Raw genomic sequence first — 18,426 nt, 5'->3', positions numbered from 1 at the left:
TCGAATTTATCACGTTGTGCTTTGTGCGGTAGAGATTTCCTCTGTGGTGCTGAGCAAAAACATGATTTTTTAAGCCACGTTTCACGGAAGAACGTTGTACACGGTAGCTAAATTTTCATAATGATTCGAAAACCGCGATATGGAAAACATATCCCGTACACATAACGGAATCCCAGTAGTTTTTGCCGGAAGCAGCCTTCACTCGCCCGTCGCATCAGTCAGGGGCGTCCTCAACGTCGTCTTTGACGCTCGCTCTCGCTGGGCTAATTTGCATTTATATTGCGAAAATAAGAGATTTAAATTGAACAAGCGAGGAAGCAAAATAGCTCAGTAATTTGAGAACGTATCTATCTACTAGCTGCTGGTGCACGTGGTTTGTTGCAAAACTCTTGTGTTCACAACATTTCACACTTTGTTGAAGCCTGGGGATGTTGTTTCTACAAGATGGATTAAGAATTTGAATATTTAGGTGGGACGTGGGAGGTTTCTACTAGAGGGGCTGTGCTATTGGATAGGATATTCATGAATTTTCCTGTAAATTGTTCATTATAATGCATGTTTAAGTTGTTTTTGGAGATTTAAAAAATGAACAAAAAAATAAAAGAATTTTTTACATCTCTGATCTGGGAAGAATCAAGTGCCAAAACTAACATTTTAAAATGGCTAACCGTATAGATTATAAACAATAATTGTTGAGTTAATTGGATGTTACTTGATCTGAACGAAAAGACACCTTCATTCAACTAAATATGTAATATGAATTGAAAACTAAATTTGAATTCATTACAATTTTGCGCAGGTCTGGGAAAAACTGCATGAAAATTCTGGGTACCAAAGTAGCCTCGCAAAATGATCGAATCAAAGCAATCTTAGATTTTCCACCCAGCGCACGATCATTCGGAAAATTTTTACGTTCCTGTCAAGAAGCAGCAACAGTTTGCTCCCACGTCCTGCTCAAGAATCGAAATTTTCCGCCGATTGTGAACCGAGTGGTTACCCGAAATCTAAAGTTGGAAAAAATGGTCGTCTTCGCTCTGCAATCGATGCGTGCATTCCGAAATGCGTACGGATCTCTCGTCCGCCGGAAATTTTCCACCAACATTGGGGAAAATCGAGCCGAGGTAAGTTTGGCGGAGCTCCATCACCGAGGCCAATTGAAGATGGAAACCATTTTCAATTTCAGAAAGGATTAGTTCTGGGGCTGTACGAGCAGGAAATTGAAACGGACGAGCCTCGATTGACCCCAGTGGCCGGCCACTTCGACGCAAAAACAGAAGGACAGCTGGCGAATTTGATAAAAGAGTAAATTTTGCCCCATCAAATTTACCCTAGTAACGATATTTGGAATCAACAACAACGCTTCCATTTCAGGTCAAATTTGAAAGGTAAAGTTGGACAAGTAAAGGTGTTCAACAATATTGATCCGGATTTCGGTTCGGTGGCAGTCGTCGGGCTTGGCCTGGAAGGACTCGGATACAATGAGTTGGAGCAGCTGGATGAGGGTCTCGAGAATGTTCGTATCGCATCTGGAGTCGGTGCCAAGTGCCTAGCAAAACAGGGATGCACGCGAGTATCGGTAGAACCCATGCAGGCAGCAGAACAAGCGGCGGAAGGCAGTGGGTTGGCCACCTGGAAGTATCAGGCCAACCGAATGAAGTCGGAACGCATCCCGATTCCAAAGTTGGATTTGTTCGATTCACCGGAAGGTGATGCATGGACCAGAGGTTTGTTCAAGGCCGACGCACAGAATCTGGCACGAAGCTTGTCGGATGCTCCGGGAAACCAGATCACCCCTACGGCTTTTGCCCAAGCGGCTGTGGATGCACTGTGCCCATGCGGTGTCAGCACTGAGGTGAGGAACATGGACTGGATCGAGTCAAAAAGCCTATCAAGTTTCTTGGCGGTTGCAAAAAGCTCATGCGAACCACCGATCTTCCTGGAGATAAGCTACTGCGGCGAACACGATTCAGGACGGCCCATTATGCTGGTTGGTAAGGGGATCACGTTCAACAGTGGTGGTTTGTGTCTCAAGGATCCGCATGGTATGTCTCAATACCGTGCCAGCATGTCTGGAGCCGCAGCTATTGTCGCCACCATTCGAGCTGCGGCCGCGCTTTCCTTACCAGTCAATTTGGTCGGACTAATTCCATTATGCGAAAACATGCCTTCCGGAATGGCGTTCAAGCCAGGAGATGTCATCACCACTCTCAACGGGAAAACTGTTGCGATACATGTAAGTGGATTTTTATTTTCTTTGGGTAATTATTGTTCTAACAAGATTTTATTAATCACAGGACACCAACAACGCAGGTCGTCTGATAATGGCCGACACATTCATCTACGGTCAAAACACTTTCAAGCCGAAGATAGTGTTGGACGTTGCTACGCTGACAAGTGGTGTAACACACGCCCTCGGAGGTGCTGCTAGTGGCGTGTTTTCGAATTCGGACTTCCTGTGGAAACAGATGCAGAAGGCAGGAGCCATCACCGGCGATCGCGTTTGGAGAATGCCCTTGTGGAAGTACTACACTCATAAAGTTACAAGTAAGGAATACCAATACTAAGCGTGTTGCTAGCCTTTAACCTATTTTTTCCAATTTAGATTACACAAACGTGGACATCAGTAATACTGGACAAGGAAAAGGTAGTGCCTGTTTAGGTGCAGCTTTCCTGAAGGAATTCGTCCCATGCGTAGATTGGATTCATTTGGATATAACCGGTGTTGGAATGCTGAAGAAAGGAGTTGGCATTCCGTATCTCGCTGAGGAACGCATGACTGGACGGCCCACAAGGACACTGGTGCAATTCTTATATCAGATGGCCTGTCCAGACGAGCAGGTGAAAAGTCTTTCGAAGGAATCATGTGGTACAAATTAGTATATGTGAGGTAGATTTGTGAGGCGGCATGGTTCATATTTATTTATTTGATGAATATTTTAATTAAATCTAGTGGATGTTAATAAAACACCTTAAAATCTAATTGGATTGAGTTTATGTGGCTGTAGCTGTATGCTTTTTTTCTACTTTAACCCTTAAAGGCGCACGGCGATTTTTTTAGAAATCGTCGGAAATATATTTAACGTAAATAACCATTGAAATCATTAACATTAAACGTATTTTCGGTTTGTTGTTTTAAAACAACATTGCGCATCTAAGGGTTAATATTATTATTTATTCAGACGAAGGCCGAAGTGGCCTGTGCGGTATATGAGTCTTCTCCATTCGGCTCGGTCCATGGCTACACGTCGCCAACCACGCAGTCTACGGAGGGTCCGCAAGTCATCTTCCACCTGATCAATCCAGCTTGCCCGCTTCGTACCTCGCCTTCTTGTGCCAGTCGGATGGTTGTCGAGAACCATTTTCACCGGGTTACTGTCTGACATTCTGGCTACGTGCCCGGCCCAACGCAGTCGTCCTATTTTTATTTCTACTTTCTCCATTAAAATAAAGCTTGCTCTGATTAGTATTTGGTTGCTTCCCATTATTTTGGTTTATAAACCTCGCAGTTAATAAATGGAAGTTCTTGAATAATACTATAATGTTTTAATATAATATATTATAATATTATATAATAGCCCTGTTTTTCTGTCCGGTGACTAGCCAACCAGATGCAGCACGCGGGGAAATTCTCACCAAAAATATAATATTTGACACTTCAATTCTTTTTTACTATCATGATGATGATGATGATGATGATGATACTACCATCTATTGTAGCAAGGCACCTGCCGATAGCACTGGCCATATCTGGCAAACGATTTGATCATGATTATACTATTGTTTGTATTTCATCAAACTCCTGTATGAAGGGCCAAAAATGGGTGGGGTGGTTCCATAAGCAGAAACACTTATGCGAATCCACGGGATGAATAGAGAATCTCCTTCCAGAAGAAAGTTCGTACATACAATAATGTAATCTAGCCCTCGTTTCCCGGATTGACCCAATAGATGGGGAGAAGAGCCCGCCCTTTATCCACGAGATGTTAACAACAGGAAGTTGGCGATTCCACTCTTCCTGTCCAAATCGCTTCAATCGGGTGCCCTGATGTTTTTTTTAAATATAATTATGTAGTTTCATATAGTTTCAATGTAAATTAATAATATATAGAATGGAATTCTCTCACCAAATTTCATTTCGAAAGTCCAGGACGGGCAAGATCCTTTCCACACCGGTATAATTAGAAATGAATTGCTGCCTTCAGAGATGAAAACATTTGTCGTCCGTCGAGGAATGTTTTGATTGAAAATTGAAAGACAGAGTTCTTGAATCCTAAAAGATAAGATGAGAAGATGCGAAGCAGTAGCACACATAATAACATGAGTCTTTTCGTTTAAAATACCTATGTTTTCTAATTCTTCTCATCACCACTTGAAAAAATATTGTAGATTGGCGAACATTGGAAGATGTGTAAACGTGGTAAAAACAAATCAACTATATTTAGCGTAATGCAGGACGTTTATGCATACTCTACCAAGGAAGCATGCATACTTTAAAAATAATAATTTCCTTAAATACCCATTCAGTGTGGAACTTTTCAACTCCTGCTAAGTGCTTGTGTTTTTTTTATTATATTTACTGATCAGATTTACATCTACAGTTATTTACTAATCTAAGCAAAGTTAGACATGAGAAACGATTGAACGAAAAATATTGTCCGCATATGAATAATCCTTTCTCTAAGATATAAAAGTTGTACGACGGTTTGTAAATTATTAAATCATATAATATAAGCGCTTAAAGAGGAGAGGGTCTGACGTTTTCTTATGCACCATATATATTAAAAATCGTGGGGGGGGGGGTCGAAAATCTCAGAAAAATGCTTGCGTACCAACCATACGTAGGGTACGACCTTTAAGGAGGACCTACATAAGTGTCGTAAGCCTTTAATAGAACTCCTGGGAAGTGTATAAATAAACCCAAAAAACCAGTAAAAATCTAAACCATTCAATGACGTAAAATGAAGATAAAAGAACATAAATACTAATGTCATTAACATCGTCTGGCAAGATTCACACATATTGAAAGGAATAAAAGCAAGCAATGTTATAGCCTTTACGTGCACTTAGTGTACGAGAAAGGAAAAAGAAACAGTTCATCGTTATATATTTTAATGTATTTATTTCGAGAAAATGGGATTTTATGGAAAAAATAATACTAAAAAACAGTTTTCGTAGATTCTATCCAGAATTGATTTTGCGAAACTTTTCTGGACCTGATCGTTTTATATAAAGAATCACGTCAAAATACAAGAGAAGAGATGTAAAATACTATTTGGTTTAATTTCATGAGAAAGCCTCATCAGAAAATAAATAGATCATTTGTAGGACGCCATACTCAACCGAATTTTCTTCACTATATATCACTTCATATATGAAATTTGTCTTTTAAATTCAATGAAATTTTCAAAACAGATGAAACACGCAAACACAGATAAAATCAAATCTTAAAATATAGTTAATATAGTTTGATCTCACCAAAACAGCAAAACGAAAAACATTCCGACCATTGGAGAATACTTGCAGAAAACCGCAATGTAGCTTGGATCCAAATAATCATCCACATTCGAAATTCTTCAGAGGGAACATCACGATTACGGATAAAATATTGATCAACATCGAAAACTGCCTGAGATTTGAAAGGATTCCGGCAACTTTCATGATTCGTTCCTTTTGATGCATCGTTGGTGAAGACCAGTTCCGATTGACATTTTAGAAGCCTAATTACCGGAAGTATACCGGTTGAACACTGTATCCGACTGATTTCCAAAGGGACTTCGGCTCTCATAAAAGATGGGTAGGATTTTTTCATCAGTAAAAAAGCGAGAACTCCTTCACTGCCAGTCGGACTCCCACTCGAGTACATACTGGATTTATTCCGGTTGGTGTCGAAATCGTCTGGAACACCAAATGGTCAAGTATCTTTTATGAATGTTGGTACAATATGCCGTCACTTGCCACGGGCGCTACTGCGTCCACAATATACAATATTTTCTTCTTTGTATGCTTGATACAGTTCATGATTCATGCGTCTGCGCCACACACCATTTTTAGCTTCCCTCCGAGTATTGTACGCAGCACTTTTCGCTCGAAAACCCCGAAAGCTCTCTGGTCCGTCTCTTTTAATGTCCATGCTTCATGTCCATAAAGGGCCACTGGTAGAATCAGAGTCTGCATGTTGTGGGACCTAAGCTGGTTGCTTTTTTATTTTAAACTGTGCGGCGTGCACCATTTTGACAGATCGAAGTTACATTTAGAAAACTCAACATCCATCTATTAGTTGTACTCACTGAATGAATTTTATTAATGTCATGTTAAAAATTGTTAAAAATAAAAGAGCAGAGTTTTTGCCAACTGTGTAGGGCAACTCCGGTGCTAGATTGACTCTCTCCGTTTCAGTTCCTTGTCAATTTCGACCCTTTAATCTTACCCAAGTAACATTTTAATTAATTGCATATTATACGGCAACTCGGCCGTACGAAAACCATTTTTTTTGTTAAATATCTTGGCTGTGCATATGCACAACATATGTTTCGAAATGGACAAATTGATATGAAATTTGCGAAAAAGAATCCACGTGTCTTGGAGGGACTCGAACCCTCAACCTCCTACTCTCTGGATAGGCGTGATAACCCCTACACAACTAGACCACTTAAAGGTCGCGTTTGCGGAAAAGCCATCAGAATCCGAGTACCAACCTCCACCGCGGTTAGCTCTCTTTTTTGCAAATTGAATATCTTTCGGATGCTTGATTTGCCCAATCTTTACTTTTGTATATCCACATTTTAAGTTTTAAAACACTCTTGAAGACCATAATTTACTCTTCAAGAGTGTTATAAAACCAGTATAAAACCAAAATGTTACTAGGGTATTGATCTTCAGTTTCTTCGACCTTTTGTTCCGTTCGACGTTATGTCCTTTTCGACCTTTTGTCCCGTTCGACGTTTTATCCTTTCGACCTTTTGTCCTTTTCGACCATTTGTCCCTTCGACCTTTTGTCTTTCGACCTTTTGTCCTTTCGACCTTTTGTCTTTCGACCTTTTGTCCCGAACCCATGGGATCCACCGCCCGGAATTCACTTTCTTTAGTTCCGGGCCACCGTATTTCCTGGATTGCTGCCACACTCACGCCGACCTGCTACAGCTCACGAGCCAGGAGCCCAACACGTGGGGGTTCATTTAAAGTTCTCACGTTCCAAGATCCAACTTTCCAATCGTTGTCCTTTATTCGTTGCCGGGTCTGTTGTCGTTCAATCAATCCTTTTGCTTTACTTTTGCCTTTCTTGGTAACTGTAAAATCTTCGGGAGGAACCAGGGTTGCACTACCTACAGTGCGTTGAAGGGGCTGCGTTCTTGATGTTGACACGATGCAACATGGTGTGCAAAGTTTAGTTTAGAGTCCCTCGCTGGCACTCGAACGATGATCAGCCGCCCCTAACATGGAGAACAAACGCTCGATTAGATTTGCACCTCCGGAGATGAGCAAATCTCCCCTTCCCTGTCAGCAAACGACCATAGCTCCCACATAGCTCCCGATCTTCCCTAAGGTTGCTCGTATCCTGGCCAGCACCACGAGGAGGTAGGAATGAGAGTTGCTGGGTAAGAGACAAAGGACAGCGAAATGAGGTCTATTTTATTCCTTCAGGTACGCGAAGTACCAATGGTACGCTTTACCCAGCATATTATGTCAACGAAGAATCAGGAGGAATAAATTTTGGCTGTTACGTTCTTTTCAAATGTTGATCTAGAACTCTAGCTTCGAGGCGGAGAATCTATGACAAAAAGATCGAAAGACAAAAGGTCGATAGGACAAAAGATGTGACAAAAGGTCGAAAAGACAAAACGTCGAAAGGGACAGAAGGTCGAAAGGAACAAAGAATTTATCGGAAGGATGACTTAATAGAAATAAATATTTCCTGCAATCTTGCAAATACTTATTGTTTAAAAAAAGTGAAATTGTCCATGTTTCAAGCATTTCATTATTTGTTCATAAGTTCAAAGAAAATATATTTGTTTCTGTGGTACCCATAAAACTGATTAATATATAGATGGTTCTGTTAGCTGATAGATATAAAAAAGATTGTTGATTTTAAAAGTTGAGTAAAACTGGTATTGCGCGAGAACAATTCTATTCGTTTGAGTTTATTGTCCATTTTGACCTTCTTTCCTTTTCGATCTTTTGCCCTTTTTTTTCCAAGTTCGTTTATTTGGTAGGCTCAGGCGTGTATAACACTTTACGGAGCCATATTTCTTTTTACAATCAATGTCATTTTTTTTAGTTAGTAAGAGAGGGATAGGAGCCAGCGTACTCGTGGTGACTCGAGGTTAGTTTACAATATTAAAGGATGGACGAGCCTTAGGATTCGGAATCAAGGAATTTCGGCTGCTCATCCGGGCATTTGGCGTGAGGGACGATGTGGCGTGTCGTCGTGCTCGAGGATTGGTTCTACTGGGAGCGTCTTCCGGATGGCCTGAGTAACGGAAATCTACGGAACATAGAGACAGAGACAGTACAAAAAAAAAACTTTGACAGAAGAAAAAAAAATTAGATTTTGATGTCAGAATCACAAATGAAACTATAAATGGCCTGCATATAGACCGCATCACGATCCCCCAAAACACCTCGAATTTCCCTGAAGGGTTGTTTACCTCGGGCCACTAGGGTATCCAATAGTCGCTCTCTGGAGGCGTAATTTTCCGAGCAGAACCAAACTACGTGATCGATGTCATCATAACCGGCTCCGCACCTACATAAGTTGCTATCGACAAGGTTTATTCTGTACAGATGTGCGTTTAGTGAATAGTGATTGGACATAAGTCTCGACATCACGCGAATGAAGCCTCGACTTAAGTCCTCACCTTTGAACCACGCTCGCCCAGAAACTTTTGGAACTATGGAAAATAGCCAGCGTCCGAGTTCATTGTGTGTCCAATTCCTTTGCCAACTTTGAAGAGTACTCTGACGGACTAATGGGAAAAACTCGTTACTCGAGAATTGTCTATCATAAACCTCATCTTCCTGTGCCTTCCGTGTCTGCCTTCTCATTGCCGTAGATTGAGCAGTGAGATGGGACCCAAACAAAGGTAATCTTGAATGATCTTTCGACCAAAACACGCATCTGCTCTCTTATGTTTGAAAGAAAGTAAGATGCGTGCTTAACAGGTTTCATCGACCGGAGTGCCTCGATAGAACTAAGGCTATCCGAGAAGATGAAATAATGGTCTACGGGCTGATTGGAAATTATCCCCAAAGCGAAGTTAATTGCTGCCAGCTCAGCAACATAAACCGAACACGGTTCCTGAAGTTTTGGAAGGCGGTTGCAGTGACATAGAAAACACCGAAGCCAGCGGATCTGTAGATGCGCGAACCACCCGTGACAGATCCGTTGTTGCAATTGACATGTTCATCTTTTTCAGAAAAAGTGAGGGAATAGATGTTTGTCGAAGATGATCTGGTATTCCTTGAATAGCATGTTTCATGGACAGATCGTATACAATTGAAGAACTGTCGTTGGTGAAGTGAACTCGAGAGGGATTATAACACGGAAGACAAAGATCTGATGATATGTAGTTGAGATAAACTCTCAGGAATCTTGAACGACAAGTTAGTTCAAGCATATTATCGAAGTTATCTAGAACAAGTGTGTTACTTGTTCCACATTTGATGAGTATTCTAAGCGAGAGCTCCCAGTAACGGTGCTTTAAAGGAGTGACTCCAGCAAGCACCTCCAGGCTCATGTTATGCGTTGAATGCATGCAGCCAAGGGCAATACGCAAACAACGATACTGAATTCGTTCCAATTTGATCAGGTGGCAATCAGCTGCTGAGAGGAAGCAGAAGGAGCCATACTCTAAAACAGAGAGAATGGTCGTTCTATAGAGTTTGATGAGGTCTTCCGGGTGAGCACCCCACCATGTTCCGGAGATAGAACGTAGAAAATGGATCCTTTTCCGGCATTTTTGTATCAAATACTCAATGTGGAGTTTCCAGGTACATTTGGAATCAAACACGACCCCAAGGTATTTAGAAGATAAAGATTGGTTGATGTCATCATTCAACAGCTTTAGTTTCAGTTGAGCAGGATACCGCTTCTTAGTAAACACAACCATCTGAGTTTTTTGCGGTGAAAACTCGATCCCCAAATGTCTGGCCCAAACAGTCAGATTATCCAGGGTACTTTGCAATGGTCCTTGCAAGACAGCTGCACATGGACCTCTTAGAGAGACCACGGCATCATCTGCAAGTTGTCTGAGCGTGCATTGTCCTTCCAAACAATTGTCAATATCTTTGACATAGAAATTATGAAGCAAGGGACTTAAGCATGAACCTTGGGGAAGGCTCATGTAACTAGTTCTGGAAGTTGTCAGAGTGCCGAGTGTGAAGTTCATTTGTTTTTCTGACAACAAATTGTACAAGAAATTATTCAAAATAACGGGTAATCCATTACTGTGCAGATTGTCTGACAGTACTTCTATGGAAACTGAATCAAAAGCGCCCTTAATATCCAAGAATACTGAAGCCAATTCAGACCGCATCGTGCTTTCGTGCTGTGCGGTTCTTTCTCTCTTTGCGGAAGGAAGTTTTTAATACTACCCGAAGCTATTTTAATTTCAACGGTGCTTCTTAGCGCTATTTGTACCCACTGATCCCGTTACGATCTTTGCAAGGACCCGTGCCTTCGTTTTACGTTGGACCCGTTTGCGGAAGTAAAATTCCGACAAGCGGTGGTAATCCTGCAGGGACACCGTTCTGGGAAACTCTTAGAAGGTCACGTCTCCACGCTCAGCAATGAGCATTAATAAAAACAAGAGGAAGGGGAGTCTCTGAATTCTACACTTCCTTCAAAGAAACAAGGTTTCAAGACCGTCCTGCCCAAGCGCGGAAAAAATAGAAGGAAGCTGGAGAATTCAGATATTCCTTCTAATTCTAATAACGGAAATAATTCTTCTCCAATCAAACTGTGCAATCAGTTCGATTTGATTAATGATGATTTTGAGAAAATCGAATCTACCTCTAGCCCAGTTGATTCGATTCATGCGAAAAAACAAAGGATTCCGCCAATTGTGGTATCTGTTGCGGAGTTTTCTGGCTTTCTGAATGAAATGTTGAGTAATCTTCAGGGGATCAAGGTTTCTTTTCAGATTGCTAGGAAGGGTGACTGCCGCGTTTTGCCGGGATCCTTTGACGATCGCAAACTTCTTCTTCAGTATTTAACTGAGAAGCGCCATAAATTCTTCACGTACGGCGACAAAACTGAACGATTATTCAAAGTCGTCCTAAAAGGTCTCCCTAGTGATGATAAATCACTGGATGGGATTAGAATTGAAATTTCTCAATTACTTGGATTTTCACCAGTCCAAGTAATTAAGATGAAAAAGAAACACCATTCTGGTACTACAAAGAGGGGCCTTAATAAAGAATTTTATTTAGTAAATTTTAACAAAAGTGAAAAAAATAATCTGAAAAGAATGCAAAAGGCCTGTATTATGACTCATGTCCGGGTTACATGTGTACATTTCCGCAGGCCTGGGGAAATTTCCAAAAACCCTACCCAGTGTCGTAAGTGCCAAAAGTGGGGTCATGGAACCAAACATTGTCACATGGATGCTAAATGCATGATTTGTGATGGAACCTCTCACGCCAAGGACGCATGTCCTGTGAGAGAAGATTCCAATAAATTTAAGTGCGCAAACTGTGGGGCAATCATAAATCCAATTTCTGGGAATGCCCTTCACGCAAAAGTTTTGAATTCCCGTGCAAAATTGATGACGGAAATTCCAATCGGATCCCAGATTCGACGGGTAGAAATTTTTCAAACGCTCAAATTTCGAAACCGGTTACCGGTCGAGCAATTCATACCCACCACAATTCACAAACAAATTTTGCCGCTCGTCAACGTCAACGCACTTCAGTAAATTCCAATTTTTCGAATGTACCTACGTATGCAAACATCGCTGCTGGTAGACAAAATTTCTCTTCTCAAAATGAGGTTTATACCCATGTCCCAACGGAAAATAACGGTCATGTTGCCGATTTAGGTAGCATGTCTGCTTCCGATTTTGATTTTTTAACTGAACAATTGCATCACATGATTGATGCAATGTTCAAAGCAAATACCATTCCTGAAGCTGTTCAGGTTGGTATAAAGTACACACAAAAAAATGTTATCGGACTCCGTTTCAATGGATCCAAATAATTGTGTGAAAGTTCTAAATTGGAATGCCCGCTCTCTAAAGGGTAAGGAAGATGAATTATTAAACTTCCTAACAGTTCATAATGTGCATATTGCTATTATAACAGAAACCTATTTAAAACCAGGACTCTCCATTAAAAGAGATCCAAATTATTTTATCTACAGAAATGATCGTCTTGACAGCGCCTGTGGTGGGGTCGCCATTGTCATTAATAGACGTATCAAACATAAATTATTTTCTTCATTCGAAACCAAAGTTTTTGAAACCTTGGGAGTTTCTGTTGAAACAAATTTTGGACAATTTTCCTTTATTGCAGCCTACTTGCCTTTTCAATGCAATGGGCAGCAAAAGAATTTGTTGAAAGCTGATCTTCAAATTCTGACTCGCAACAAATCAAAATTCTTCGTAATTGGTGACTTCAATGCCAAACACCGTTCATGGAATAATGCTCAAAGCAATTCCAATGGTAAAATTTTATTTGAAGATTGTTCTGCGGGATATTATACTATTCAATATCCCAATGGACCAACTTGTTTTTCTTCCAGTCGAAATCCTTCTACAATTGATTTAGTTTTAACGGATTCAAGTCAGCTGTGTGGCCAATTGGTAACTCATGCTGACTTTGACTCTGATCACCTTCCTGTGACATTTGAAATCTCACAAGAAGCCATTTATAATCCAATCAGCTCTACTTTTAATTATCATAGAGCTGATTGGGATTCTATAAAACGTATATCGATAGGAATTTTGATGTTGATATTCCTCTCGATACCAAAAGTGATATTGATAATGCTCTCGTATCTTTGACAAATTTAATTGTCGAAGCCAGAGGCATTGCAATTCCGAAATGTGAAGTTAAATTCAACTCCATTATTATTGACGACGATCTTCAGCTACTGATCCGTCTTAAAAATGTGAGAAGAAGGCAATACCAAAGAACTCGCGATCCCGCGTTGAAAGTTATTTGGCGAGATTTGCAAAATGAAATTAAAAACGTTTCGCTATTCTGAGAAATACCAACTTTGAGAATAATGTCTCGAAGTTGGATCCCAGTTCGAAACCCTTTTGAAATTAACAAAATTCTTAAAAACCTCAAAAGCCAATTCCAGCGCTTAAAGAGGGAAATAAAATTTTATTAACAAATGGCGAAAAGGCTCAAAAACTTGCTCAGCAGTTCGAGAGTGCCCATAATTTTAGTCTAGGTCTCACTAGTCCAATTGAGGATCAGGTTACACGGAGCTTCGAAGACATTCTCAATCAAGAGAATGTTTTTGACCCTACGTTGGGAACTAATTTGGATGAAGTGAGATCTATTACTAGAAAATTTAAAAATATGAAAGCCCCGGGTGATGATGGTATTTTCTACATACTTATCAAAAAACTTCCTGAGAGCTCTTTATCCTTTTTGGTTAATTTATTTAACAAATGTTTTCAATTGGCATACTTTCCAGATACATGGAAAAACGCCAAAGTTGTTCCAATTTTGAAGCCGGACAAAAATCCAGCTGAGGCTTCTAGTTATCGCCCAATCAGTTTGCTTTCTTCAATAAGCAAACTGTTTGAAAAGATTATTTTAAATAGAATGATGGTTCATATTAATGACAATTCTATTTTTGCTGATGAGCAATTTGGTTTTCGCCATGGGCATTCAACCACTCATCAGTTATTAAGAGTTACGAACTTAATTCGGCTCAACAAATCTGAAGGATATTCGACTGGAGTTGCTCTTCTTGATATAGAGAAAGCATTTGACAGTGTTTGGCATGAAGGTTTGATTGTAAAATTGATGAATTTTAATTTTCCTCTGTACATCATTAAACTGATCCAAAATTATTTATCAGATCGCTCACTGCAGGTAAACTATCAGAATTCTAAATCTGATAGATTACCTGTAAGGGCTGGTGTCCCCAAGGCAGCATACTGGGGCCCATATTGTATAACATTTTACTTCTGACTTACCTGATTTACCACCAGGGTGTCAAAAATCTTTGTTTGCAGATGACACGGGCCTTTCAGCCAAAGGGCGAAGCCTTCGTGTCATTTGTAGTAGATTGCAAAAAGTTTGGATATTTTCTCCACTTACTTGCAAAATGGAAAATTTCCCGAATGCTTCCAAAACTCAGCTTATAATTTTCCCACATAAGCCGAGAGCTTCTTATTTGAAACCTTCTAGCAGACATATTGTCACTATGAATGGGGTTCCAATTAATTGGTCTAGCGAAGCTAAATATTTAGGACTTCTGCTAGATCAAAATTAACTTTAAAAATCACATTGAAGGCCTTCAAGCCAAATGTAACAAATATATTAAGTGCCTATATCCACTTATAAACAGAAAATCAAAACTTTGTCTTAAGAACAAACTTTTGATTTACAAACAAATTTTTAGACCTGCCATGTTGTATGCTGTGCCAATATGGGCTAGTTGCTGCAATACCAGAAAGAAGGCACTCCAGAGGATTCAAAATAAAATTTTGAAAATGATTCTGAAGTTGCCTCCGTGGTATAGTACCAATGAACTTCATAGAATTTCTAATATTGAGACATTGCAACAAATGTCCAACAAAATAATTTCCAATTTTAGACAAAAATCGTTGCAATCTTCTATTGCAACGATTAACTCCTTGTACCCTTAGTATAAAATAGGTTAAGTTTAGTTTAAGTTGAAAACATTGCAATTCCTACATGGTTCAATTCAACCAGAGGAAAAATTCTAACTGCCAGAGGCAATTGAAATGTATTAATAATAACTAAAAGCGTAACATAGCAAATAAGGATGATAGTGTTAAGAAAACACGGAACACCTAGTCTAAGAGATGAATGCATGTATTAGATAATTAGCAAATAAAATTAGTTAAAAAAAAAAAAAAAAAAACTGAAGCCAATTGCTCCTTGTGCGCAAAGGCTAGTTGTATATCTGAAGAAAGCAACGCTAGACAATCGTTTGTTCCTTTCCCTTTTCGAAATCCAAACTGAGTACACAGGATTTTGTTTTTACACGATTTTTTTTCGCTCGTATTTTTGATCGTGTGACTTCAATTTGCCACCAAACTCTTCGCAACATGTTTCAAAAAATCCAAAATAAATCGAAGAAAAATCACAAGATAATTAATATACGTTAAACATTTAGGATGAGTGGAAAATTGAGATAATGTAAATCGCGTAAAAATAAAATCCAGTGTATTTGAAAGCAATGCATTTTCTTCGACCCAATGGTCGACTCTTGAAAGGATCATTTTCTCCATTAATTTTCTCATGCATGATAGCATGGCAATCGGTCGGTATGAATTGTGATTAGACGCTGGTTTCCCAGGCTTTTGAATAGCTATTACTTTGACCTGTCGCCATTCAGGTGGCACAATGTTGTACTCCATGAAACAGTTGTACAGGTCAAGTAATCGTCTTTTGCGATATCTGGGAGGTTTTCAGGAGATTGAATTTGATGTTATCGCATCCCGGAGCAGAGTTATTCGATGAAAGAAGAGACATAGAAAGTTCCAGCATAGAGAATGGTCCACCTAAAGAACCGGGATCAGTGACTGATCCTCGACATAGCGGTCCTGCTGGTACGGAATCTGGGCGGACCTTTGTTGCGCCGTTGACTATCCATCGATTGGAGTATTCTTCACTCTCATTGGTGGAAATGCGGTTCCGCATGTTGCGAGCCGTTTTCCAAAGTGTTGTCATTGAGGTTTCTCGTGATAGTCCCTCAACAAAACGTCGCCAGTAGCTACGTTTTTTTGCCTTGAGAAGATTTTTGAGTTTTCTTTCGAGCCTCAAATACTCTTCAAAAAGCTCTGACCTTCCGTGTTTACGGAAGGGCTTGAAGGCATCAGATATCTCAGAATACAACTTAGTACATTCATCATCCCATCCAGGAGTGGCTGGTCTTCTGATGACAGATGTACTTGGAACGCGTCGTTTCTGAGCTTCTAGTGCGCTTTTTTGAATCAACTCAGTAAGGAATCGATATACATCCAAAGGGGGAAGAGTATCAGTTGATTCAATACCAATCCTTCCCGACGATCCAAATTTTTGCCAGTCAATGTTCTTCGTGAGATCGAAAGGAACATTAACTGGCTCAGATTGTTGATAGCCACTCTTAATTGTGGTGACTATCGGCATATGGTCACTACCATGGGGATCTTGAATTACCTTCCACGTGCAATCTAATGATAGTGAATTTGAACATAAAGACAGATCAATACGGCTTTGTTGACCATTTGGTCCTATTCGAGTTACTTCACCAGTGTTCAAAATATTCAAATTGAAATCGTCACACAAATCATAGAAAATAGGCGCTCTATAATCGTCATACGTTTCGCCCCATCCAATACCATGTGCGTTCATATCACCCAATATCAATACTGGAGATGATAGGAGGGAGACTGCGCTCCAAAAATGTCGACGATTAATAGAGGCATTTGGAGGAATGTACACTGAAGCTATGCAAAGATCTTTATTCTTTACATTTATTTGGCAAGCGACGATCTCTAGGCCATTAACAGTCGGAATGGGAATTCTGTAGAAGGAGTAGCATTTTTTGATCCCCAAAAGAACGCCACCATAATGATCATCCCGATCTTGGCGAATAATGTTAAAATCGTGGAAGTTGATTTCATCTTCAGAAGAAAGCCATGTTTCACAGAGTGCAAATATATCGCAATCGGAATTGCGAATCAAAAACTTGAACACGTCTAATTTACTTTTCAGACTATGACAGTTCCACTGCAGCACAGTGATTGTATCTTGCATGGCCGTATTATCCATCGAAAGATACAATTTCTGCAAGAAGAGGCCATGAAACAGTCAATTGCTTCAGATAACTTTCTACTGTTGGTATAAAGAGGTCAATGAGTGGTCTCAATGAATTCGGAATATTGAACAAATTCAAAAATGGTCCACGAGGTCCTTAAAGGAGATCAATCCTCGCTTGGACGGAATATTTTTCTGGAAGTGCGAATTGTATTTTTCTTTCATTGATTCTCCTAACCGGATGTTTCTTGAAACATCGGATTTAGGTAATGGCGGAATGTCTTGCTGCAACTAGGATCCAAAGGAGCAGTGAAGACAGATTAATTCAGGATTTTAAATAATCCCCATTACCTTCAGATTTTGCCAAGCTTTTATGGATGACTTTTGTTCTCTTACGGCGCGATCCCGGGGAAGACGGTTGCTTCCTCTTTTCGGGCACGTGTACCTCCGAAGAATCATCCATATCAGCTACGTCGGAGTCCAATTCATCAATGGCAATGGAATCGTAGTAATCACTTACTCGAACGGCAGCTGAAATAGCAGCCGTGGCGGTGGTTGTGGCGGATGTGTCTTGCGACTTAACCATTTCCGCATACGACTGCTTGGAGCGCTGTACCAACGGTGCGCTTTTTGTACACCGGGCATTCTTGCAAACCATGGGGAGGATCCATGCCACAATAAGCGCACTTTGTAGCTTGTTGTTGACAGGACTCCTCCTATGCTTTTCAAAACATTTGCCACAACAGGGCTTGTTGTCGCAAAACTCGGCAGTGTGCCCCAACTGTTTGCAGTTGGTACAATTGAACACCCTCGGCACAAAAAGACGCACCGGAAATAACATATTTTCAATATCTACATATTTTGGGAGAATCGAACCGGCGAACGTCACCCGACGCGAACCTGACTTAGAATACACTCTTTTACCATCTACCATGGTAGCTGAATGCAACTCCTTGCAATCCAGAATATCCACAGTAGACTCAATTGCATTCTTTAAGCGGCCTTTTCCCGCAAGTACATCCTTGCAAGTCAGGCTCGCTGCGTTGATCACACCTTCGATTTCGACCTCCCGCGAGGGGACATAAACCAAATATTCAACATTGTAGGTCTTGTCTTTAGCGATTTCGTTTGCATCCTTGTATGTAGGTGCGGTTATGCGTAGTTTGTTCCGATTTACCTGATGGAAATCAGTTTTCGGAAAACGACGCGTCAAATCTCGCTTAATGCCGAGAAAATCTAGGCTTTTCACTTTCTGCCGAAAGTAAACAACCCAAGGCCCAGGAGAAGATGCATGGTAGAATCGTGTGCGACCACCATCTTTGGGAGGCCCACTGCCCTCCGCAGTCTCCGCCTCCATTATCACCTCGCAAGGTGTTGGAAGTATAGTTATTACAAGCTAAGAACTAATAACTATTAACTAATTAGAAAAAAACTAATAAAAAACTAATTCAAACTATTCTAATCAGACCCACTCTGTGGGAG

General features: G+C 40.4%; 1 protein-coding gene across 1 annotated transcript; it reads left to right on the top strand.

Annotated features, from left to right (window-relative positions):
- The first annotated feature begins 874 nt into the window (after positions 1 to 874).
- On the top strand, positions 875 to 2,980 carry LOC134217435 (cytosol aminopeptidase-like). The gene is made up of 5 exons (XM_062696200.1): positions 875 to 1,121; positions 1,184 to 1,302; positions 1,372 to 2,233; positions 2,295 to 2,544; positions 2,603 to 2,980. Exons 1-5 carry the CDS (start codon positions 1,020 to 1,022, stop codon positions 2,875 to 2,877), a joined length of 1,608 nt encoding a protein of 535 aa, XP_062552184.1. The 5' UTR covers positions 875 to 1,019; the 3' UTR covers positions 2,878 to 2,980.
- Positions 2,981 to 18,426: the final 15,446 nt, after the last annotated feature.

Source organism: Armigeres subalbatus, chromosome 2 (assembly GCF_024139115.2).
Source record: "Armigeres subalbatus isolate Guangzhou_Male chromosome 2, GZ_Asu_2, whole genome shotgun sequence".
NCBI lineage: Eukaryota > Metazoa > Arthropoda > Insecta > Diptera > Culicidae > Armigeres > Armigeres subalbatus.
This window is presented reverse-complemented; position numbering and strand designations above follow the sequence as displayed.

Excerpts from the sequence above, each read along its gene's own strand:
- LOC134217435 (XM_062696200.1), top strand. The coding sequence starts at position 1,020 with ATGGTCGTCTTCGCTCTGCAATCGATGCGTGCATTCCGAAATGCGTAC. Across the intron at positions 1,122-1,183 it reads TTGGGGAAAATCGAGCCGAG|AAAGGATTAGTTCTGGGGCT; the intron begins GTAAGTTTGGCG and ends TTTCAATTTCAG. Across the intron at positions 2,545-2,602 it reads CTACACTCATAAAGTTACAA|ATTACACAAACGTGGACATC; the intron begins GTAAGGAATACC and ends TTTCCAATTTAG.